General features: G+C 39.0%; 6 protein-coding genes across 6 annotated transcripts; 3 read left to right on the plus strand and 3 right to left on the minus strand.

The window, feature by feature from the left end:
* The first annotated feature begins 11,678 nt into the window (after positions 1–11,678).
* Positions 11,679–13,840, plus strand: B0H65DRAFT_463289 (S-adenosyl-L-methionine-dependent methyltransferase). The gene is made up of 6 exons (XM_062826696.1): positions 11,679–11,770; positions 12,028–12,183; positions 12,345–12,386; positions 12,447–12,541; positions 12,656–13,101; positions 13,166–13,840. The coding sequence occupies exons 2-6, from the start codon at positions 12,134–12,136 to the stop codon at positions 13,403–13,405; spliced, it is 873 nt and encodes a 290-aa protein (XP_062683478.1). The 5' UTR covers positions 11,679–11,770; positions 12,028–12,133; the 3' UTR covers positions 13,406–13,840.
* Positions 13,841–14,358: 518 nt separating this feature from the next.
* Positions 14,359–16,518, minus strand: B0H65DRAFT_463294 (S-adenosyl-L-methionine-dependent methyltransferase). Its single transcript, XM_062826697.1, has 7 exons — positions 16,460–16,518; positions 16,230–16,391; positions 15,837–15,979; positions 15,733–15,774; positions 15,571–15,665; positions 15,049–15,494; positions 14,359–14,814 (listed from the first exon to the last, which is right to left on the minus strand). The coding sequence occupies exons 2-7, from the start codon at positions 16,278–16,280 to the stop codon at positions 14,575–14,577; spliced, it is 1,017 nt and encodes a 338-aa protein (XP_062683479.1). The 5' UTR covers positions 16,281–16,391; positions 16,460–16,518; the 3' UTR covers positions 14,359–14,574.
* B0H65DRAFT_588201 (S-adenosyl-L-methionine-dependent methyltransferase) lies at positions 16,519–18,356 on the minus strand (the record flags this gene model as incomplete). Its single annotated transcript, XM_062830999.1, has 6 exons — positions 16,519–17,060; positions 17,141–17,586; positions 17,657–17,751; positions 17,825–17,866; positions 17,955–18,109; positions 18,183–18,356. 6 exons carry the CDS (start codon positions 18,354–18,356, stop codon positions 16,821–16,823), a joined length of 1,152 nt encoding a protein of 383 aa, XP_062683480.1. The 3' UTR covers positions 16,519–16,820.
* Positions 18,357–19,250: 894 nt separating this feature from the next.
* On the minus strand, positions 19,251–20,355 carry B0H65DRAFT_174646 (uncharacterized protein). Its single transcript, XM_062821420.1, has 2 exons — positions 20,157–20,355; positions 19,251–19,947 (listed from the first exon to the last, which is right to left on the minus strand). Exon 2 carries the CDS (start codon positions 19,926–19,928, stop codon positions 19,329–19,331), a length of 600 nt encoding a protein of 199 aa, XP_062683481.1. The 5' UTR covers positions 19,929–19,947; positions 20,157–20,355; the 3' UTR covers positions 19,251–19,328.
* On the plus strand, positions 20,129–21,504 carry B0H65DRAFT_548177 (uncharacterized protein; the record flags this gene model as incomplete). Its single annotated transcript, XM_062829562.1, has 3 exons — positions 20,129–20,371; positions 20,972–21,094; positions 21,175–21,504. 3 exons carry the CDS (start codon positions 20,129–20,131, stop codon positions 21,502–21,504), a joined length of 696 nt encoding a protein of 231 aa, XP_062683482.1.
* On the plus strand, positions 21,406–23,582 carry B0H65DRAFT_174623 (ammonium transporter AmtB-like domain-containing protein). The gene is made up of 5 exons (XM_062821419.1): positions 21,406–21,721; positions 21,798–22,080; positions 22,141–22,267; positions 22,321–22,754; positions 22,822–23,582. The coding sequence occupies exons 1-5, from the start codon at positions 21,617–21,619 to the stop codon at positions 23,349–23,351; spliced, it is 1,479 nt and encodes a 492-aa protein (XP_062683483.1). The 5' UTR covers positions 21,406–21,616; the 3' UTR covers positions 23,352–23,582.
* The last annotated feature ends 572 nt before the right edge of the window (positions 23,583–24,154 follow it).

Consider the following 24,154-nt stretch of genomic DNA (forward strand, 5'->3'; position numbering starts at 1 on the left):
TCTTTCAAAATTCTATAAATAGAGTAATAAATTCCTAAAGTACGTTAAAAGTTTAGACTTCACTAATTATCTATAAAGCTTCGAATTAGCCATTATTAAACCTTAAGAACCACGTTATTCCAATTACGCCCTTAAGGCCGCAACTACCTACTGTATCGAAAGAATTCGAAAATCCTTCTAACGTTTTGAGGCTAGGCTCTTAATTTACCGTACCCCGGTAGCCTTTAACGCTACTTTTATAGCTACTAACAAAGACCTTAATAATAACGCTGAAGTTACCTGTAACGGGGACAGCACGGTTAATATAGGTATTGATCATATAGTTTAATTAAGGTTCTATAAAGAAGGAAAGTTTTGTTTGAGAGGCGGTTCTACTAGAGATGCGAGGTTTTAATAGGGGTTATATAGATATAGCTACGGCGCCTTATAATAGTTTTAGTCGATAATTAGAGCGCTATAGCCCGGGTCTTAACCCTATAATATTACCCCCCTCCTCCCTCCTCCTACCCCTCTACGCATTCGCTCCTTCTATTTCAATTAATGAAGGTAATAGGTAGTAGGTAGTAGCGTACGTATATACGTACCTCTAAAATTATATATAAAAACCCTTCCCCCGATGTTTTCTCTCTCTCTTTTTCCTTTCCTCTTTTTTCTCTAACCGTCGCTTAAATTACTAAGGTAAATATTATTATCCCTTAATTAATATTTCGCTTACCCTTCTTAGTTAAAGTAAATATTTTATTTAATTTCGTCCTAACCGTCTCTATCCTTATTTTAGTTATTTAAGAGCGAAGTTTCGTTTTCGCCGCTATTATACAATTCCTAATCCCCCTTTTAAAAGGCCGCCGCCCGTTACGGGTATATTAAAAACCTCGTTACTACTCCTAAAAAGTTTAAATTTATTAAATTTAAATACTTATTAATAAGTTTTCCCTATTATTCCTACCCTAAAAAATTATTATTAATTTTATTTATTCTTTAAGCGGATTATAACCTCTCCGAAGTCCTATATATTTTGTATTTAAATATCCTACGCAAATATTATATTAAATTTAGAAATTAGCCGTATATAATTTATTATAATAATAATAAACGGTATAATTAAGTTTCGTCTTTAATTTGAAAGTTCGCTATAATTTAGAAAACGGCGATTTCTAATAAAAAAAAGATAAAGGCTTTCGAATACATTTATAAAATTATAATTATTTAACGTTGCGTTACTAAATTATATAAAAATAGTACTATTTTTTTATAAATTTCTTTTCTTTTATTTATTTTAATAAAACTAAATTTCAATTAATTAAAACTTTTGAATAGGAATATAATTACTTTTTTTCAACCTTTAGTAACGCTATTACTATTCCCTCAATTTTTACTATTCCCGCTACCCTGGTTATTCCTCTGATCCCTACCTTCCTCTTTAGGGAATTTATTATAATAGAATTGGTAGCCTGCTTCGAATCGTTCGAAAAGTAATTGGAAGTTATAGAAATTAGGAATAATTAGAAACGTAAAATATTAAAGAAAATTTAAAAAAATTTAAAATCAATATTTATTACCTTCTTTTTTCCTTTCTTTATTACCGTTTTTATTATTTTATATATTTTATCTTAAAATATTTAATTAATTTATTATTAATATCGGTTAAATTATGTTTTATTTCGAAATAGTTTAAGGCTATTATATTAGCGAATTCTTTTAGCGGTTCCTAAAATTATTATACTTAGCTAATTTAATTAATTAAGATTATTCTACGATTTCGTTTAGTTATATAATAGAGGATTTTATTTACGAAATATTCTTTTTCCTTATTTATTATAATAGTTAGCAGTTAAAAGTTAGTAGTAATTTAGTCCAATAGAAGGTTATTACAAGCCTTCTTAAATAAATTTATATAAAATTTATTAAAGACCCTTAAAGAGAAATTAGAAATTTTTATTACGAAAGGGCTAAGAATTTTAAATATTATATATTTCGCGTAAACTTAATCAAACTTTTTTTTAGTGCGTACTATAATAAAATTTTTGAATTTTAATTAAACTTTATCTCCTACTTTAAAGATTTTAATTAATTACTTCTTATAATTAATAAAACGTTCCTACTCTTATATAGAGATTACTATAATTATTTAATATAAATTTGTAATTTGTTATAGTATTACAACGAAGTTTTTAATTCTTACTTACGGGTTCTTAAGATTTATTTCTATTAGGGGAATTATTAGGGCTTTTAGGGATTGTAGATAATAATTATAAGTAATAAAGAATAGAAATATATTAATAGAAGTATTAATTCGGTTATTAATTACTAATTATATTATTAAGTATTAACGATCCTAATTATTTTAGGCGTAATTGACGAAAACTTTTAAGAAGGTTTATATTTTTTAATTCATTCTTTCGGGGCTACTATCGGTTTAGAGGTAAAAAGCGGTACTTAAGAGTTAATCAATACTAGTAAGTTATAGAAATACTTTTAAAATCGGCTAATCCAATTAGTACCTTTATTACTAATAATAGATTATAGCTATTTATAATATTATACGAAGTATTTAAGGAAAGCTTTTATTATTATTTCTATTTTTATAGAGGGTATTAGCTCTAAAACTTTTAATTTACTAAACCTGTTTTTAATAATAAGGAAGTTAATATAGTTTCTTATAGGAAGGAGATTAGTAATGAAATTAATTTGGATATTTTAAAAAAATTAATTTGGGATAGGAAGAGGTTTTAATAATCTTCTTTTCTAATCTTTTTAGTATTTTACTTTATTATAAATATTGTAATTAATTAAGAACCGACGGATATAAGTGCCTATTAGTAGTTAATAGAAGTTTCTATTTATAATATAAATAGTACTTTCTCTTCTAGGGTATTTAAGAGTTTTCGAATTATATATTTCTTAAATAATACGGGTATGGAAAATATTCCTTTTAGCGTTTTTTAGGGATATGTATAAAGCTATAACTTTAATAATAGTAGAGGTTTTTAAAATTTAGATACGGTTTCTATAGTATAATTTATTGAATCCGTTAATAGTATATTCGCCGAATTAAACCTTTAGGCCTTATACAGAAGCTGGGAAGGTCCTATTTTTATTAATAATGGTTTAGCGGATAATTTACTAAATTTCGTCTTCTTAGGAGACTTTTTCGAAAAGTTATTACAAATTTGGATTTTTAAATACTTTTACGCCCTCCTTTACTATAATAGAAGAAGCGACTATACGAATATAATTTTTAAGAGTAGATTAGGGAATTAATTATATTTTTTTTAGCTTCTACATCCTTTTTACTAGGGCGGTTTTAGTCCTAATAAGATAGAATATTAAGAATTATAACGAATTTCCCCGGGTGGTAAAGGATTTCAAAATTAAATTGTACAAGAAATTCAGCCTATTATATTTACTATTTAGAAAGCTTTTACCTTTTTATAAAGTATTTGAGATTGCAATAATTAATAACGATGATAGATTTCTTATAGCTCTTAAATTCCGTAGATTATTCTTTTATATATTTAATAATTATAAGTATTTTTTTATTGTAGATAGGGTAGTTGCGTTTAGTAGGGGTCAACCTTTAGAAGTAATAAGTAACTACTATTTTTCATTTATTATTCTTTTGGGTAAAAATATTATTGAAACTATACTTGTTGTAATTTACTTTTAAAAAAGTAGGTAAATTAGGATTTTATTAAGTGAGGATAGAGGTTTTAATAAATAATTTCTTTAATTTTTTGAATGTTATATTATATTATTCAGTTTATTTAAAGGGGACCCGCTTACTTGTAAGGGCTATTAGTAATCCTATAACCGAAGAAAAGTCTTTAATAAATATCTAGTAATAGTTAGTAAATTTAAGGAAATTTTATACCCCTGTTCAAAATATAGGTACCTTTTATTCGATAATTATTTTAATTTTCTCCGGGTTCGTTTGAATATTAATATTTGTAATAATAATAAAATTTAAATATTTAATACTCTTTATTACGAATTCGTATTTTTTAGGATTTAAGTAGAGTTTAGCGATGGTTATATATTTAACGATTTTGTATACTTTGGTTAAATAATTTATTTTAGAGTTTAACACGAAAATTAGTATATTACTTATATATATTAAGGTAAAGTTATTAAAGTAATTACTTAGAATATTATTAATATATTATTAAAACGTCGTTGGTATTCCTAATAGTCCGAAAGGTATGATTAATTATTTAAATAATTTATATCGAATTTGAAATATTATTTTCCTTTCCTTTCCTTCGGTTATACGGATTTTATAAAATATTTGTACGATATTTATTTTAGTAAGCTATTTCGTTTTAGTAATAATTTTGAATACTTTTTTTTAAATTACGGGTAATAGGTATTAGTTTATTTTAGTAATAGTATTAAAAATTCTATAATTGTAGTAAAACCGAAGATTTCTTCCTAGTTTTTTGATAAAGAGAATTGGCGTAACGGTAGTTAAGTTATTAGTACGGATGAAATTTTTATTAAAAAGATTTTTAAGAGTTTTTTAGTATTAAGCAATTTTTTTATAATATACTATAAAGGTAATTATAAAAGAAAGGCGATTCTTTACTATTTTTGTTTTTTTTTGAATTCGATTTTATAGTCGATACTTAAGCGGTTAGGATTAATTTTATTAGCTTCCTTTTACTTTTAAACGAATAAGTAATTATATATTTTTATAGGGATAATCTTTTATAATTTTTTATTTATTATATTAATTTTAAATTTAAAGGCCTTTTTAATATTTTATAAGTTTATTATAAATATTATTAATTTTATAATTGGCTAGCCGTTTTTTTTTCTAATTCTATTTACTATAACTCCGAATGTGGTTATTAAATAGTATATTACTTTTTTAAATTCCTTAGCTTTTAGGGAAAAGTTCTTCGGAGAATATTTTAAATGCAAGATTTAATAACCGGTTGCTCCGTATCAGAATCTATATTTATCAGGGATAGAATAGGCCTTTATAATAATTAATTATAATTGTTTTTTAAAATAATAGGGAATTTTAACTTGGGGAATACGTAAATATAAACGATAGATTTATATTTAAAAATATTTACTTTAAAATAAATAATTTTTTTAATTTCCGCCCTTTCTATTTTTATTAAGGCTCTTCGTATTTATTTTTTAAGTATGGGTATAACGGGAATTTTTAGCTTTTTAATAATATTTTTACTAATTACAGTATTGTATTAGTCATTTTTATTAATAAGGGTATAGAAACAATTTTTATTATTAATAGCAATAGGTATTTTAATAATATTTATTTTTATAGGTCTTAGTAAACTTCTAATTCCTATTTTTTTATTTAATATTTTAGAATATTCTTTTATTCGATTTTATAAGAGAATTATTCTTTTCCTAACTTTTTAGAGGAAAAATATTTATTATTATTTTTTAATATAATTTCTATTTTAAGTTTAATTTTAATAGATTTAATATTTATAGGGGACGTTATACGAGTTAATATATATAATTACCGATGATATACTTATTAATTCTATAATAGGAATAGAAATTTAAAGTACGGCGTTTATTTCTTTTATTTTAGGAGATCTATTTAGTTCGTTTAATATCCTTATTATTAGGGTTGTTTTTCATTTTAATATAACTTATTATAATATTATTATTTATATTTTTAAGGTATTTAAGGGTAGGGGTAAAGTCGCGTTAGGAAAGGGAGTTCTAGCGACGATTATTATATTTTTTACTACTACCTCCAATATTACAGAAGGCTTTACTAGCTTTAAACCTTTACATAATATTTTTTAATTATTTAATATAGAAGTTGTAGGTTTCGGGTATATAGATTATAATTAATTGGTTATAGAGAACGTTAAATATAGAAGTTTTTAATTAAGTTAATTTGGAATTATTTTCATAAATAAAATTTCTAATTTTTATAAGGTTTTCTTCGAATATAGGGAATTAATCCGATAAGCATTAGTTCTCTTTCTATTATATAATATATAAGCAGGTTAAAGCTAATTCTTTTTTTATTCTTATTATTAAAAATTAATTCGAAGTAATTAAAGAAATTTTTAGGTTTATAAATATTACTAATACTACTATAACGTTAAAAAACTTTTATTTTAATTATTTTATTAGCTGGGAGGGCATTTAATAGTATTAATTAATCTAATTTATTATTAGTAATAATTCCCGCCAACCTTTTTTTTTTATAAAAAGCATAGTCGGATAATATAGAGATTAAATATAGAAGGGGTTCCATCCTATTTCGGTTAGTAGATATTTTTACGTTTAAAATTACAATAGGGAATAGTTTTTTATATAGTACTAATTGCAGTATTTGGGGTAGTAGTAGGTATTACGGTAATTATATTAATATTGAAGGGGTTTTATTAATTTTAAATAGTAAACTATATATTAAATATTATTTTTATTATTTAAACGAATACGTTATTAATAAATAATGTTCTAACGAAGTCTTTAAATTTTAAAGAAAGAAATAATAAATATATTATCGGTAAAAGGGTAGGAATAAAATTGATAAAAGTAAACCTATTAACGGATCTACTAAGGGAAAAAATAGCGAAGGCGATTATAATTAATAAGGGTACGAAATATAAAATACTATGAAGGAGGCGCTTCTATAAATAAATTAACGTTTACGCTGATAAGGGCTCTAAAATTAAGATCCGCGCTACTAAAATCGCTAACGAAATATATTTATCCAATAAAAAGAATACAAATTTCGAATATTACGAAGAAACTATTAAACTTATTAAAATTATTAAAAAGGACGTTACTAAATTCTACAAAAAAGTCGACAAACCTCCTAAAACCGATAACCAAATAAAGGAAAAATTCCCCAACTAACATTAAAAATATATTAAAATATTTAAACTAAAAAAGGCTATAATTATACCCCCTTACCGTATATATAATTTAAAAATCGAACTAAAGCCGGGAAAATAACCGCTGTACTTTCAATCCTGCCTATTCAACCCCAACAAACTAAACGTTATTAAAAAATGGATTAATAATAACTTTAAGAGCAATTTCATCCAACCCTCCTAATTAGAGACCGCCTCCCCTATTCTCCTAATAAAGAAACCTGGCGGAAGAATACATATTTATATTATTTATTAGGGTATTAATGATATTACTTATAAAAATAAATACCCCCTCCCGCTTATTAAAAAAACTTTAAACGCTATTTATATAATAACAATCTTTACTAAATTGGATATTATTACTATTTTTAATCGTATCCGTATTATAGAGGGGTACGAATAATTAACGGTATTCATTACGCGCTTTAAGCTATTTAAATCCTTAATATATCCTTTTAAACTCTAAAGTACCCCCGGTATTTTTTAGAACTATATAAATAATATTTTATACAATATTCTTAATATATATATAATAATATATTTAAATAATATTTTAATCTTTTCTAATAACGAAATAAAATACGGAAAGTATATTAATAATATATTCGAATAATTAACTAAAGCTAACCCATAAATAAATATCAATAAGTACGAATTCTATACTAAGAAGATTAAATACCTTAAATTAATTATTATACCGGGAAACATCGAAATAAATCTAGAAAAATCAAGGCTATTACAAACTAATAACCCCCTACCTCTAAGAAATTCTTATAAAGTTTTCTAAGCTTTACTAACTTTTACTATCGTTTTATTAAAGGATTTTTATTAATAGTAATACCGCTCTACGACTTTACAAAAAAGAATATAAAATAGGACTAGACTCCAACTTAATAAACCGCTTTCCAAACCTTAAAAATAACCTTCAATAATAGACTTACTTTATATATATATAATTAATTAAAAAAAACAATCGTTAAAACCGACGCCTCTAATTAACCTTCTAGTAATACCCTATTATAATACAACAATAATAAAATCCTATACCCGGTAACTTATTTCTCGTTATAGCATACCGTCTAGGAATATAATTATAATATCTATAATAAAAAATTACTAGCTATTATTAAAGTATTAGAAGAATAGAGGCTAAAATTCGAAGGCGCGTAATAATTTTTTAATATTCTAACGGACTATAAAAATTTAAAGACTTTTACTACAAATAAATAATTAACCCTACGCTATATATAATAGTTATAATTCCTATTCCGTTTCGACTTTCTAATCTACTATACCTCCAATTCGAAGAATCTACGCCCTAACGCTTTAAGTAGGAAGCCGGAGGACGTCCCGCTAAATATAAATAACTATTACTTAAAGGTTAAGAACCGTAACTTTATCGACCCCGCCCACTTCAAAGAAAATTATTTAAAAACCCTATCCAATATTATTATCGATATAGAAATAAATAAAAAAGTATTCCTATTAGCGCTAAATATCCTAAAGGAGCTAAACAAATCTATACACAAAATTATTAATAATAATTATATTAAGTCCAAATTAATATAAGAGGCGGTAATTTATTTTTAAAACCCTAACCAGTCCGAATAGCGCTCCTATATTAGAAAGAAACTACGAGTAGTATTTAAAAAGTACTTAATAATAAGAGGTAAGGCTTACTATAAAAATTAAATATTTATTAACCTCAACAATACTACTACCTACCTATAATTTGTTTATTACACTTACTCTTCGCTAATAGCAGAGCACCCTAATAAAAATAAGACCTAAGTATAAATAAATAAATATTAATATTAATTAAATATAATAGAGGCCATTAAAGCTTATTATAAAGAATACCTCGCTTACTCGAAGATAAAGGTATTATAATAAATTAAAATTAATTATTTAAAATTAATACTAGCCGCCTTCATACCCTAGTATAATATTAATATCGACTATATTTTACCCCTCTTAAAGAGTCTTTATTTAAGCTAGAAATTTAAATATATCACTATTATAGTAAATTACCTTACTGAAATACAATATTATATCACTATAGAAACTATAGAAGTAAAGGAATTTACCAATTATTTTATCGACTAAATATATACCCTCTATAACTTTTCCGATACTATGGTATCGGATGAAAATTCCTAATTTATATTAATATTCTAAGCTACAATCTATAAAAAATTGGCCATTAAGAGACTATTAAACTCCGCTTTCTACCCCTAAACGAATACTTAAATAGAACGTATTAACGTATAAATAAAATAATACTTATAAATATTTATAAATTAGGTATAAACGGATTAAGTTCGCTAACTCCCCTTAACGGAGTTTACGGGCAATAATATAATACTAAAAATTATAAGAGTAACTCCGTTCTTTATTAATTATAGTTTCTACCTTCGGATAAGTATTAAACTATTTTTAATTATAACGTTACAATTATTTCTAATTCAAGAAAAGGAATACTTCAAAATTAACGAATTATTAGCCCGCTTCGAGGCTATTTAGGATTACGTTCGAATTTCGATTAAAAAAGTATAAAATTACTATAAGTCCAACGCTAATAAAAAATATTCGAATGTACTTAAATACTAAGCTAAGGACTTAATTATATTGAATATAATTAACTTCGCTAACGGCTGCCCTTATAATAAATTATATTTTCAGTAAAAAAGCCCTTTTAAAATCGATTAAACTAAATCGTATAATATTAAATTAGTACTACCTATTAATATAAAATATTTACTAGTATTCTACGTATTAATAATTAAACTTTTTAAAAAAGGTTTACCTAGCCAAACCGATATCCAAAAGAATGTAAGGGCTAACGAAGGTAAAGTAATAATGAGAATTAATAATTATAAAGAAGTCGCTGAATAAGAATTCGATGAATTTTAAATATATTAATAGAAGGGAGATAATTACTATTAATTCTATATAATTATATAAACTTATTATAACCCAATCGAAGAATTAATAATTAATATAATTAACGCGGGGAAGCTATTAAGACCTTCTATAATAATTACCCTAACGCGCTAATCTTACCTAAAATTAAATAATAATTAAAAATTAAGGCTATACTATAAGCGAGGGCGCCGCCCGCCCTAACGCCCTATTTATTAATAATAACCGCGCCGCCCGCTCTAATACCCCCGCCTACTCTAATACCCCCGCCCGTTCTAGTACCCCGCCCGTCGATAATAACTGTATTGCCCGCTCTAATACTAAAGCGCTCTAAACGTATTGTAAATTTAAAGGAGTAAATTAATTCGTTCGTAAAAGAAATTACGGCCGGCCCGCTAATTAGCACACTAGTAAAAAAAAACCTTAATTAATTTATAAAGGAATTATCAACGGATAATATAAAAAAGATAAATAATATTTTTAAATTAATCTTTAAAATTATCGGAAATATCCTAAGAGAAGAGGCTACCTACGAAAAATGTAATAGATAAATTAAAAATTGGAACGTATTAATAAGGTAATAATAATTAAGAGCTTAGCGAATTTAAAGATATAAGGGGGATCTAAGGACTACGAATAGAATTTCAATTACGGGTAGAGGAGTTTAAAGACGGGGATTGAGGGATAATCTATTATTTAATATATATATAGATTTTAAAGTTCTAAAGCTTCTTTTATAAGGAGGTAGTATTATAAAATTACCTATAACTATGCTTTGTACATGCACGGCTCCCGCTATTAGCAATCGAGCCTCGTACCGTGCTATTACTACTATACTATTAGCCAATAGCATATTACGTACATATGCACGTACAGGTCTAGCTCTAAGCATAGCTCAACCCTACCCTATATCGCCAGACCTCTGCACACTTCTCCCTCTTCCTCTCCTCGTACAACTACGCATATCCAACCTACCCCCTAACCGTCGCCTTGCCCCGTAATAAGACTTCCCTAATACTCTGGAATCCCCCAATCTGTGTGTGCAGTCTTTCTACTCTACACACTCGATTAATACAGCGATTAACCTATATTCTCTACATTTATATAACCGTGCAATCTGACAGCATTTCGTCCGGGCTACCACTACCCAAAACTGCCAGCTTTTGTGTTATCGGCATGCCGGCCTCTACCACGATGCTGTAGAATACGAGTAGGCGAGTATATGCAGGGTTGTAAAAATATGGCCAAAAGTAAAGTACCTTAGAATCCCTGAAACTGCATGGATTCAGACACTATGGGGGTCCTCCAAAGCTTATGCACTAACTAGCATATATGCAGAATAGGGTGTTGGCTTTTGGTGAGAGACAGGGATTTTGTGACCACGCGTGGGGATGCAGTTAGAGGGCATATTTTGGTCTATATGCAGTTTCTGGAGGATGCAGTTGCAGGGGTTTATACTATATAGACCGTAGCGAGCTAAAGAGAGTAGGAGGCTAGGGCGGTAGAAGGGCAAGGGAAGCAAGAACCAACGACTTTTTTAGTAAGGATATTGCACGATGTTCATTACGGCGAACTTTGGCAGGCGCGAACATGACTTTATCATTGGCTATATCCAATCCACACAGTCGATTCAAAATAGTACACAGTCGATTTATCTGGCCCAGCCACCACGTCAACCACATCCCACATATCCTCATTTTGGTTAGACCCAGCGGTTATACCACACACTGTGTAGGATGCTTCCTTCCTTACACTAGTAGTAATATCAACTTAAGCGGTGAGGGGTAGATGATATCCGCTGTCACATTTGACAGCACTGTGTCACATTTGAACACTAATGAACCGAACCGGGTAGGGTACCTGCCATTTTAGCACTGGCAGCATTCTATAAATCGGACGGCTCTGGCACCCCAACCACTTCTTGGCCGTTCCACCTTCTTCACCCAAACTCGAATTTCAGCCAGAAGATAGGGTATCCAAGATTCCACCATGAGTTCTCCGGCGAAGAAGGCTCAGTCGCTGGCACCAAAATCACCCACGCCTGCTCCCGCAACTCCAGCTGCTGCGAGAGAACTCACGCCCGGTCCTGCATCTCCCGCTGCTGGAACAACGAGCGCTCTTCCTGGATCTCACTGGGCTGAACAGGTACGGCCCTCTCACGTTCCCCGTCGTCCGGTCACAAGCCCCATCATAATTGGAATTGATCACTGACATACCTTACTTACGCACTACAGGGACTTCCGGAATAGGACGAAAATGATGGGGATTCAACCATTGGAAGTGATGTCGAGTGCTCGACTGCTTCGATTAGTTCGAGTATCCTCAAATACCGTACCATGAACGGCAGAACTTACCATAGCGATAGCGTAACGGATGGAGAGTATTGGTAAGTTTGTTTGGGATTACTCGTCAGGGCTCGAAGCGCCCAGTCTGACCTCCGCATTGGGTCTGTGAGGTGTCGTTTCTAGCCCAGACGAGTATGGATGAAGCACTGCGCATGTGGGAGGAAACAGCCAACGCTGACGAGCATTTTCAACTTTCATGCAGGGGCCCCAACGACGACAAGCAGAATGAAGTGCTGGATATTTTGTGAGTAAAACATGCTTCCTACCATCGGTTTCACAGCTGACCAAATATTGCCTACCTTAGCCATCATGCGATGACCATTTGTCTGGATGGCAGGCTTTATGATGCCCCTCTACCAAAAAACCCTGAGAATGCAATTGATCTTGGCACAGGCACAGGTACGCCGACTTTCTCCACGGTCTTGGTGGTTGTTTCCTTGTGCATCATCTTGGTGGTCGTTCCCTTCTACACTATCATGGTGGTTGTTCCTTAAATACTAACTCGACATTTAGGGCTGTGGGCAATCGATTTTGCCAATAAATTCCCTAACTGCAACGTCATGGGCACTGATATCTCGCTCATCCAACCCAGTTGGGTACCCCCCAATCTCCGTTTCGAAATTGACGACTACAATAAGGACTGGGCCTATAAGTCTGATTTCTTCGACTTCCTCCACCTACGTTGGATTAGCGGTACCGTCAAGGATTGGTATGCTTTTTATAAGGAGGCTTACCGGTGCTGCAAGCCGGGCGGTTACATTGAGCATATGGATGCCTCTGGTACTGCTCTCTCGGATGATGATTCCTTGACTAATGTTCATGCCCTGGGCCAATGGGGCCCCGTGTGGCAGGAGGGTGGAAGGAAGATTGGGTATGAAATTGATCTACATAGCACTAACCTAATGCAGAACGCAATGAAGGAGGCCGGTTTCGTGAACATAGTAGTGAAGGATTACAAGGCAAGTTCTCCGCTTCCCACAGCGTCTGTTTATCCCAGAGACTCTAACTACGGGATACTTGCAGGTCCCTATCTCCCCATGGTCCAAGGACAAGAAGATGTACGAAGTTGGTCTCTATTTCTATACCGCTATAAACCAGGACCTTGAAGGTATTGTTCAGTTCATGTTTGGTAAGGTCCTGGGGTGGACCGCGGAGGAGATCGCCATCTACATTGCTACCATGAAGAAGGAGATGAACAGCAAGGATATTCATCCGTACTTCATCTACCGCGTGGTGTATGGCCAGAAGCCATTGGATGCTTAATGTACGGCTGGGCAACAACACCGACCGGGGGCTGGTTAATCTCCCAGGATTAACGGTCCGGTACCTGATCACATGTTTCTCCTTCTGTTTCTGTAAATAGTCCAAAATACGGGGTTGAAACCTCAGATGACAGTCGCAATTGTTTGACAGGGTTGGCCCCAGACCGAGCGTGTGCCTTCAGCCTTACCGGGTCCAGACCATCCTTATGATTTGGCTTATTTGGCTTATATGTACACCCATGAATTGGCACGGAAGGACACGCGGATCAAGGATAGAAACATCAGCTGTTATCTTGTCCAATCCAGAAAAGAAGCGTGGGAGTGACACCGAGAGGAGGGTGCCTGTTCATGCGTCAACCTGGTCGTTTCCAACCATGATGAGGTATCGTGGCTCACGTGGATTGTAGTCGTGTAATAGATCTTGTTCACCTTCCTGGCCCCTCAAGGACAAAAATTCATAGGTAATGTTTTGAACCTAGTTATAGATAGGAGTGAGGCAATTCTCGATGGATGTCAATGTCAGTTTACGACTCTGATACCGTAGGATCGAGAGGTCGATGTGGTGCAGGTGATGTACCTTTATACTTGTGCGTTGCATCAAGGGGTATATGTGGGTGAAGGAAAGGAGGTACTCTATGCATGGAAGGAATCGCGATGTGGTCACGTCAGCTGTGTACCATCATAGAGGGTAGGTGTACATAGAAGGAATCTTGCTGAATGAACCTTGCCGAAAGCATGCCGATCAACACGATGCTGGGTCCGGGGACTCGGTGAGACAAAACCAGGTACGTGGCACGGGTAAGGCTGAAGTAACAGCGGTGAGCCTTGTTCGTTAAACGGGGGCACCACGCATGTTGTCATGGCGGTGCCAGACATGTGCCAGATCACATGCACGTTCAGTCTTCCATCCCATCTGTTATTGCATATAAGGATGTCATCCCTCTCATCCGATGTACTAGTTTCCTCTTTCTTCTTCATCTTTAGTTACCTATTTATCAACAACGTCAGATTATTTGTGTGCCACGGCAGCTAGATCCACGTGCGTGACACATGTCAGACTATTCTCTTATAGGAAAAGGTAGAGGTATGAAAGCTTGTCCCAATCCAACCGCCTATTGTGGTAGAATAACCAGCTCGGGTCGGTGATCTTGCCCAGCCGCACCTCAAGGCTCAAGCATCGAGCGGCTTCTGCGCGTACACCACGCGGCACGGGAAGTACCCATGAATATTCAGGTTTTTGATCTCCCGTTTTAGTTTAGCAATGTAGGCAGTAATCTCCTCCTTGGTCCAACCCATAACATTGCCGAAAATAAACTGAGTGGCACCCTCAAGGTCTTGGTTCATGCCAGCATAGAAGTAGAGACCGACATCTCTCAACTTCTTATCTTTACTCCAGGGCGACAGAGGAATCTAGATTTTTTTTTGTTTTGTTTGATCAGCTTCATGCCACATCTTGAAATTGTTGGAGGCTGGAAAAGGCGACAACGAAAAGGGCTTTGATTCTGGAGTTGTAACGGGGAGAAACGGAAACCAGGGCAGCGTAGAAATACTGGACGGGCGTGCCGGTGAATGGGCGCCAAGGCACGGCCAGCCAACAAAAATGCAGGGCATGTTTAGGGGATAGCAGCAGAAGAGAACACTCACCGGGTAGGTCTTTTTCGAAATGTTCACGAAGCCAGCCTCCTTCATACCCTCTTCCTGGATATTCTTTTCGAAAACATCGAGCGGAGTCCCCAATCGTCGTCCAGCTTCCTGCCAGATCTTACCCCACTGGCCAATAGCCATGTCGTCCTCTACCGTACCGTCGTCTGACCAGACAGCACCCGACGCATCCATATGCTCAATCCAACCGCCCGGCTTGCAGCACCGGTAGGCCTCTTTATACAAGACTTGCCAGTCCTTAACGGTGCCGGTAAGCCAGCGAATGTGGATGAAGTCAAAGAAGTTAGCCGTATATGTCCATTCCTTATTATAGTCGTCGACATCGAACTGTAGGTTGGGAGGCACCCATCTGGGTTGAATAGGGGATATATCAGTGCCAATTACACTACATTCCGGAAATTTCTCAGCGAAATCGATTGCCCACAATCCTATACGCCGCATTAGTCCCTAAACTTCCCCATTTCTGACTGATTTCCTCCAAAGCAGTGTAGCAAGCTGGCTTACCTGTGCCTGTGCCAATATCAAGCGCATTCTTGGGATCCTTTGTAAGGGGAGCCTTATAAAGGTCGCCATCCAAGGCAACGGTCATTGCATGATGGCTAGTAAAGAGGAAAAAGTAAGCCATACGTCAATTACTAGCACTTGTTTGAGCCGTGTTCCACTCACAAGATATCCAGCATCTCGTTCTGCTTCTCATCATTGGGGCCCCTGGATCCCATATGGGTTGTTAGTTTTGAATGTCTTCTTGACATTTCCAGGGTAATGCTCACCAATACGATGTATCGGTCACGGAATCACTGTGATAAGTTCGGCCGTTGATGATACGATATTGAAGGATACTCGACTTGATCGAGGCAGTCGAGCTCTCGATATCGGAATCCCAGTCGTTGTCCGCGTCCTCTTCTGGTAGGTTCTGTAAAGAGCAGGTAGAACCTGTGCATCAGCAACTGTCTGACACTTGACTGAAAGGTACCGTATAATCTCTTAAAAAAATGGGATTCGGGAAGGCCGGTACGACGCAGAGGTGTCAAAAAGCACGTATTTGGTTGACGGGTGATTGACCGACACCGTTAACCCCGCGTCGTGCCTGCCTACAGGTACCACCCGAAGTCCAATCTCAAGAGATTATACGGTACGAGACAAGTGGTCTCTGAAAGACTTACCTGACCAGCCCAGTGCGCTCCAGGAAGGAGACCAGTCGCCGGAGAACTCATGACCGAATACCTATGCGAAATCTTCTCACTAGACTCAAGTATGGATGAAGATGATGGAACGTCCAAGATGCAACATGAATTCGGGGGTCAGGGCTGTTCGATTTATGGAATCTTGAATCAGGGGCACCTGTTAGCGTGGTTCTTGCGACCTCTTCTGAGACAGGGGAGAAAACACCAGCCATTCCCTCCAGAAACAACCAATCGGCTCAGTTGCCAAGTGATTCTTGGCGTAGTTCATTATCTTGGTACTTGTGACCTGCTCCATTCGATTCCTGTTCGTGACCGGCTTTTTGAAGCTGTTCCGAAATTTACCACCAGTCTTCAAGAGGGCATCAAATGCTCGCCTTCAACTTAGTAGCCTTTGGCGTACTAAAGAGAAGGTTATCCAGGGGCCTAGCTGAAAAGCCATGTCTAGAAAACAGCTTTTGTTTTCTACAAGAGATCGGTAGTATGTCGCAACTCCGCGTTTCCCGCTTCGGCACGCATGTCATACTATTTACAGAAAGAAATGTATGAAGCTTGTCCTAATCCAACCGCATCTCAAGCATCCAACGGCTTCTGCGCGTACACCACGCGCCAGCGCATGCACCCATGCATGCTCCGATTCTTCAGTTCGGCCTTCAAGTTAGCAATATAGGTGGAAATCTCCTCCTTCTCCCAGCCTATCACATTGCCGAATATGAACTGGCAAGTGCCCTCGAGGTCTGCCGTCCAGGCCGTGTAGAAGTAAAGGCCAAGGTCTCTCATCTTCTTGTCCTTGGACCAAGGTGAAACCGGGATCTGGAAGAATGACTGGTCAGCTTTCATGTTTCCGGACCCAAGCTGGGAGGAGTCTCGTAATAAGGATTGGTGTAGCTTACCTGGTAATCCTTCTTCGTAATGTTTACGAAACCGGCCTCCCTCATTCCATCCTCCTGCAAATTAGCCGGGATCATGTCGATCGGATTTCCCATTCGTCTTCCGGCTTCTTGCCAAATTTTACCCCACTGACTCATGGCAGAGTTCTCGCTAACGGTGTCATCGTCCGAATAAATGTCGCCAGAAGAATCAAAATGCTCGATCCAGCCACCAGGCTTCAAGCACCGATAAGCCTCCTTATAGACTGCAGTCCAATCTTTAACAGCACCAGTAAGCCAGCGGATATAGACGAAATCGAAATGGTTGGGCTTGTAGGTCCATTCCTTGGTAGCGTCATCGATTTCGAAGCGAACGTTAGGGGGTATCCAGCTGGGTTGAATAGGCGAAAGGTCTGTACCGATTACACTGCAGTAAGGAAGTTTGTCGGCAACGTCAATCGGCCACAATCCTGTACTCCAATTTAGTATCATACACCCATTGGATAATATTGTCGGAAGATGTGTAGCAACTCTACTTACCGGTGCCTGTGCCAACATCAATGATATTTTCTGGGTACTCTGTAATAGGAGCCGTATAAAGCTTGCCATCAAAGAGAATGGTGAACACATGGTGGCTAGCAATGAAAAAGGAGTGTGAGTACAAAATATGGCGATGGTTAACAATGGTGGGAATCATCTTGAACTCACAAGATATCCAACATTTGATTCTGCTTCTCATCGTTGGGACCCCTACATGATAAGAGGTTCATTAGCTTTACGAAATTTCGTAAAGTGGCTGAAGCCTGGTCGCCATCATTATGTTTCTCAGAAGACTCACCAATACTCTCCGTCGGTCACACTGTCACTGTGATAGGTGCGGCCATTAATGGTACGATACTTGAGGATACTCGAACTAATCGAGGCAGTCGAGCTCTCGACATCGCTCCCCAAGGTTGAGTCCCAGTCGTTCTCCAGGTCCTCTTCCGGAAGTCCCTGTAGGGCGTAGGACAGTGCGTAAGCAAACGTTTAACCAACTTGACTGTTGACCCTGAGGGTAGATACGTACCACCTCAGCCCAATGAGCTCCAGACAGAAGGCCAAGCGCTGCAGACGCAGGACCAGGAGTAGGGGATGCTACGTTGACCGGGGACGCAGGACCAGGCGTGGGAGACTTCGCCTTTCCCTTTGGCGAAACTGCCTCGGGTGCCGGCGACTGAGCTTTTTTCGCCGGAGAACTCATGGTCGGATGCGCGATGACTTCTCTCTGAAAAGTTAGGTAGGGGTGAAGAAGGTAAAACGGCCAAGATATATTTCGGGTGCCAGAGCCGCCCGGTTTATGGAATCTTGCCAGCGCCAAAATTTCCCGGCTTGTCAAAATCCTCTCAAATGCGACAGCGAATGCGAGCTACCCAATGGAGCGGTCAAGCACCTCAGTTGGTTTTGGTAAAAAAAACAAAAACAAAAAAAAACGGTGCTGTCTGATAGAACAACAGCACCTAGCCAAATGAAGATGTATGTGAGCTATGCTAGTCGGCTGAACGGGGTACTACACTGGCCTACCAACCTTGTTTTGGATTGGTTCCTTATCATTGAGCACTTTGCCCTTATCCAAGTTGCTATGAGCAAGGGTCGTCTCGGTAGCTTTTACATAATCGATACCACAGCACTATGTTGTGACACCTCCGGCAGCACCTGACCAGTGAGAAGCAAGACCGTTCTAACCCAACTGTTTGCTACCGAAATCGGTAGTCAGCAAGAGTCCAAATGGTAACCAGCAAGAGTCTCAACCCCCAAAAGTCTTCAAGTCCCGACTGTAACAACTTCACCAAAAACAGAGTGAAATCTGCACTTCTTTTTGGCCAGTTGTTCATTGCCGACATGACCAGACTGGTTCCGGTATCCGGTACCCAACACGGGGTCGTGGTGATGGATCGACGCCGACAACCCCTGCGAGACGGTAGACCCGGGCTTATGTACAGCACACTGGGAAAGTGTTCCGCAACCCCCCTGAAGCCGATTTTGATAGTAACGGTTCTGACCTCGTGGACTGCACTAGCAACGCGCCATTTTTTGACTCCGTTCCCCCGGAGCCTTTGGAATTTCAACGGTCAAGCTGGCAAGCATGAAGCTGTCTGCTTTCCACGTCAGTTCTCCGGCTTCGTGGAGTCGCCGATCACTATCGGATAGCTGTGATGATGCCACGGGCTGCCTATCACATGTTGCCATTCGGCCTCAACAAAATGAAAATGCCACGACGCACTGGAAAACATTTCAAAGCATGTAGGAAAACATCCGTCAAGGATTTGGGCCGAGGGGGGAGGGGGAAAAGCTGGAACCCAGTCCACGCCGTATCTGGGGAGGCCTGGCACAGGACGAACATGGCCTTCCTCTGAATGATGACTTCTTGGGGAGCGGAAGACAATGATCCCGAGGACTTGGACAAACGCTGCTCACGGTAGCACAAACGATAAGATGAGATCCTTCCACGAGTTGGGATCGCACATTTTCTGGGAAAGGGTAGCTGACTTCCCATAGGTAGTATCCGGACCATCGAGGCTCTGTGTCGGTTACGGGCCTCCCTTCGTGGAACAACAGAGGCATCGGAGCTTTCTCTGAAACGACCGCCATCCCAAAATGCCGGCCTGGTTGATGGAATTGTTAGCATGAGTTTGTCAATCATGTGACGAGCAGGCAAGGACGTGTGTTTGGGCATGTCTTTTATTGCAGTCTTAGTAGACTGACCTCGAGTGGGTGGTGCTGCGTCCTCGGCTGAGGTGCGTGAAACAGAGACTCGGCTCAAAAACAGTGGCATGAAACAAACCTCCCGATCTCTGTCACCATTGTCAGCATCTGCGTCTTTCATGGATATTGGAGGGCCCAAAGTTGGGATCATTGGTCTAAGCAGGAACCTTCTCAATGACCACTCGGAAGAAGGCGACGCAAGCGCGGGGCACCATGGGCGGCCGAGTGGCTTGAAGTATTGCCTGTCCTACATACCTACTGCGAGAGAAGATGAAGAGCGGAAGGGGATCGGACTTACAAGAGAAGGCATACTGGGATCTTGGACAAAACGCCATCAGAGATAATTGGTTACCGAGCAGCCACATTGGCTCGGGATTGCGCCACAAGGACCTGGGAGGGTGTGAAGATGGCCCCGAAGATGTGAAAGAAGCTGAAAGGGTCAGCATCATTGGAGGTTTAGTCGATGTGGTGCACCCCGACAGTCTCGGTCCAGTCGGTCTTCCGATGAGCATGGTCCATCAGCCTGAGCCACATGATGCGACATCAAACTGTTCCTGATTGCGGGGGATGCTTGGATCTCAAGTGAGGTCAGCACTCTCTTTCCCACTCTTTCTTCGTGGGTTGAATTTCTCTGCCAGGCGGTCTCGGATCTCAAAGTGTGGTTGGGAAAGGGAAGTTATCCTACGAGTACTTCGACCATTCCACTGCAGATAACGAACGGGGCATTGAGGGCGACAGGTGGTGTTTTGTGGTCTGGGTGTTGCGACGCCGCGGATTGTTGTCTGCTCAGTTATCGAGAACAAAGCCTCGATGGAGATTTTGGACAAGTTGGGAACCTGAGTGACGTTAAAACAAGATTGGCGAGTGTCTGGTTCCCGAGTAAGAGCGGGGTTTGGTGGTTGCGTTGGTTCGTCCCTTCCTCGCGGCACTTCCCAGCCCATTAGAAGTACAAGTCCTTATCAGCACGTCGTCGTGTCTTATCGCTCGGCAGCCCGTCCAGTTCGTCACGGTGCATATCTGGCAAGCACTTCCACATCTGATTGAAGCCATTGGCCTAAACCGAATCTGGTGCAAGAGACCGGCAACTGCTCTCACCACCCAACTCACATTCAGGGTCTGTCCCTGTGGGCGACCACTCAATGCGCTGGAGTGCGTGTCGACGTTCCAGTCCCAGGCTCCCCGCTGCGGGAGCCCCAGGTCTTGCCCGTTTTCGCCAAGCGGGAGATCCCCAAGAAGGTGAGTTGGTGCTTGCTGATAATGCGATCTCACTCCCGTCCTCGTTCCCTGCTGACGGATCATTGCTGATAGGTAGATAGCCATTGATAACGCCGACCATCTGGCTATGGGATTGGGGGATTGCGTACCTCCTTATCCTCCTCGCCGTTCAGCTACAGCTTGGCACCCCGAGGTGTATGTGCCTCTCTCCTCCCTATCTGCCGTCGACGACGATCGAACCGTCCACCTTTCCAAGAATGGCCTCGCCCGAGTACCACCCACCCAGCTGCGCGTATCTCCTTGCTGCAAGATACACGATCCAGCGCAACGGCGCCCATATCAAGATGATGGAGCAAAGGAATACTTATAGGCCATGGCAAACCCTGTGCGCCTCCTTGCGACTGGCAACTGTTCAACCCAAGACGCCTTGAAGATAGTCCTCGATCACATACCCACTCAGCCACGGAATACGAACACAACAGACAGACCAAGTTAGGACGATAAGCACAGCTCTCCACACGCCAGACCGAGAGGTGCTACAAGATGGCCGAGCCAGAAATTGTGCCTGTTACCGAGTGGCCGGACTGGCATGCCAATCCCAACGGAGGTGATCCCTTCACGCAGGATTTGAATGCGCCTTATGACAAGGTTAGTTGATGGCGTCGGACACTGGCAGTATAGAGGAGAGAAACAGCAACTAACCTGGCGTGTTACATCTGTCCAGGGCGATTTGTGTTGGATGCTCGTATGCACTGCCCTATGCTGGCAAATCACCCCGGCCATCGGCTTCCTCTATGCCGGAATGAACCGCAGGAAGGCGGCCCTGACCATGCTCCTCCAAAGTCTCTTTTGTGCTTGCGCTTGCGGAATCCAGTTCTGGATATACGGTTACTCGCTGTACCAGGCACGAACCACGAATCCCATCCTCGGAGACTTGTCGTTGGCCGTGTTCCGCAATGTCCTTGCTCAGCCATCGATGGCCAACCCGAATATACCAGACATTCTCTGTATGATTTATCCCCTCATCAAACTCCAAGTAGAACGGCGCCAGCTAACAGGTCTCTCAGATGCTGCCTTTGGCTTCACATTCGTTTCCTGCACTGCCATGATCTTGGCCGGAGCCATGCTAGAGCGCGGCAGGCTGCTGCCCAGCATGCTTTTCCTCCTCTGCTGGACCACTTTTGTCTACTACTTGTAAGTCCATCGCCAACATTCAACTTTACAACCACTGACTTTTTCCTCTCCAGCATCGCCTATTGGGAGTGGAACCCCAGCGGATGGTTATACAAACTCGGTGTCTACGATTTCGCCGGCTCCGGTCCCGTTCACATCGCCAGCGGCTTCGGTGCCCTTGCCTGGTCCATGATGCTTGGTCCTCGTGTCGTCGACTCCGATGTCGTTGGTCGTAAAAAGTTCGTTCACCACAAGCCTCACAGCCCGCTGTTGATGTGTCTCGGTACCGCCTTCATTTGGTTTGGCTGGTTCGCCTTTAATGGCGGCAGTACACCCAACCTCAGCCTGCGGACCATCTACGTTGTCGTCAACACGAATCTGGCAGGGTGCGGAGGTGGTGTCGGTTGGGTCTTGATCGACTATCTCTACAAGAGAAAGTTTAGCTTGGTTGGCTTTTGCTCGGGAATTATTGCGGGCTTGGTTGGAATTACCCCTGCAGCGGGTTATGGTGCGTTCTCTGTTGCTTTCTCCGGGCTACCTCCAGTGCTCGTTTGACTGACTCGAAGCTTCCGCAGTCCCCGTCTACGTAGCCTCGCTCATCGGCTTCCTCACCTCCACAAGCTGCTACTACGCCGTCAAGTACAAGCATCTCCTCTCCGTCGACGACGGTCTCGACATTTTTGCCCTTCACGGCGTGGGCGGTTACGTCGGCGATCTTTTGACCGGAATCTTCGCCGACAACTTTGTGCCCGCTCTCGACGGCGTATCAGGCAGCTCCTACGCGGGTGGCTGGTGGAACCGCAACTTCCGCCAGCTTGGACTCCAGTTCGCCGGCGCAACCACTGCCGCGGCCTGGTCCTTCGTGGTCTCGTGCATCTTGCTGTTCATCATCAACAAGATTCCTGGCTTGCATCTGCGCGCGAGTGAGGACTCGGAGATCAGGGGTCTGGATATCAAGTACTTGGAGGACGTGGATGAGGAGGGATTTTACATGAACGAGTGTATCCTGCATGGGCGCTCGCCGCCGAGATGTTCTGGGTCGTTGAAGGCGCCCACGCCGGTTATGGAACCGGTTAGTGTTGAAGGGGGTGAGAAGAAGGATTAGAGGGATGTGTTCCTGTGACTTCGTAAACGAAGCACTACTTGCTTAGCTCATCATAAATTCAAATATTTCAAGGCGTAACCAGATGTACCAATTGGCGTTCGTGATGGGTTGGGTTCATGGTGTCTTGACGGAGTCGGCCGAAAGGAGACGGGAGCTCTCTGTTCCGATAAGATAAGGGGCCTGTTATTGCTAGCGGTAGACTTTGACAATGCTAAGAGGGTTATTTCACAGCATTAACATCGACGTCAATTCGTGCAGCTTGAAATCCCAATCTTGAGCTCCCAACCCTCCAAACAATTAAATTGCATCTTCCGTTCAAAACTGGCAATTCGCACATGATTATTGCTGGCTATCAGCGTATCCGAGGCGTAATGGGTTCGGGTCGAGAAGGTTTCCGCTTAACAGTGGGTCGACCGAATACCGTGCTGGACAGGTCATGATGTCATGCAAGCTCTTTGACGTCAACTGTTAGTAAACAACATCCGAGGGCCCGGGTTACCTTATACATAGGTCTGACCTCGGCCCCTAATCGGAGCGCCAAGACTGCGACAAGGGTATTGCCCTATACCGTAAGCAAAATCTAGCTGACTTCGGAAGCCTTAATAACTGATTTTGATTATTTCTAATTGTTGTAAATGAAAAGATTTTACTAGATTAGTTAGGAACTAGTTTGGAATTAATTATACTTAAAAAATAATTTGAATTAGATTTTAAAATATTTTTAGTATATTTAGAATATACTATACAAATACTAGACTTTAATATAATAAGTATAAACTAATTAGGAATTAGTTTGGAATATA

Source organism: Neurospora tetraspora (assembly GCF_033439725.1).
Source record: "Neurospora tetraspora strain CBS 560.94 chromosome Unknown B0H65scaffold_3, whole genome shotgun sequence".
NCBI classification, from domain to species: domain Eukaryota; kingdom Fungi; phylum Ascomycota; class Sordariomycetes; order Sordariales; family Sordariaceae; genus Neurospora; species Neurospora tetraspora.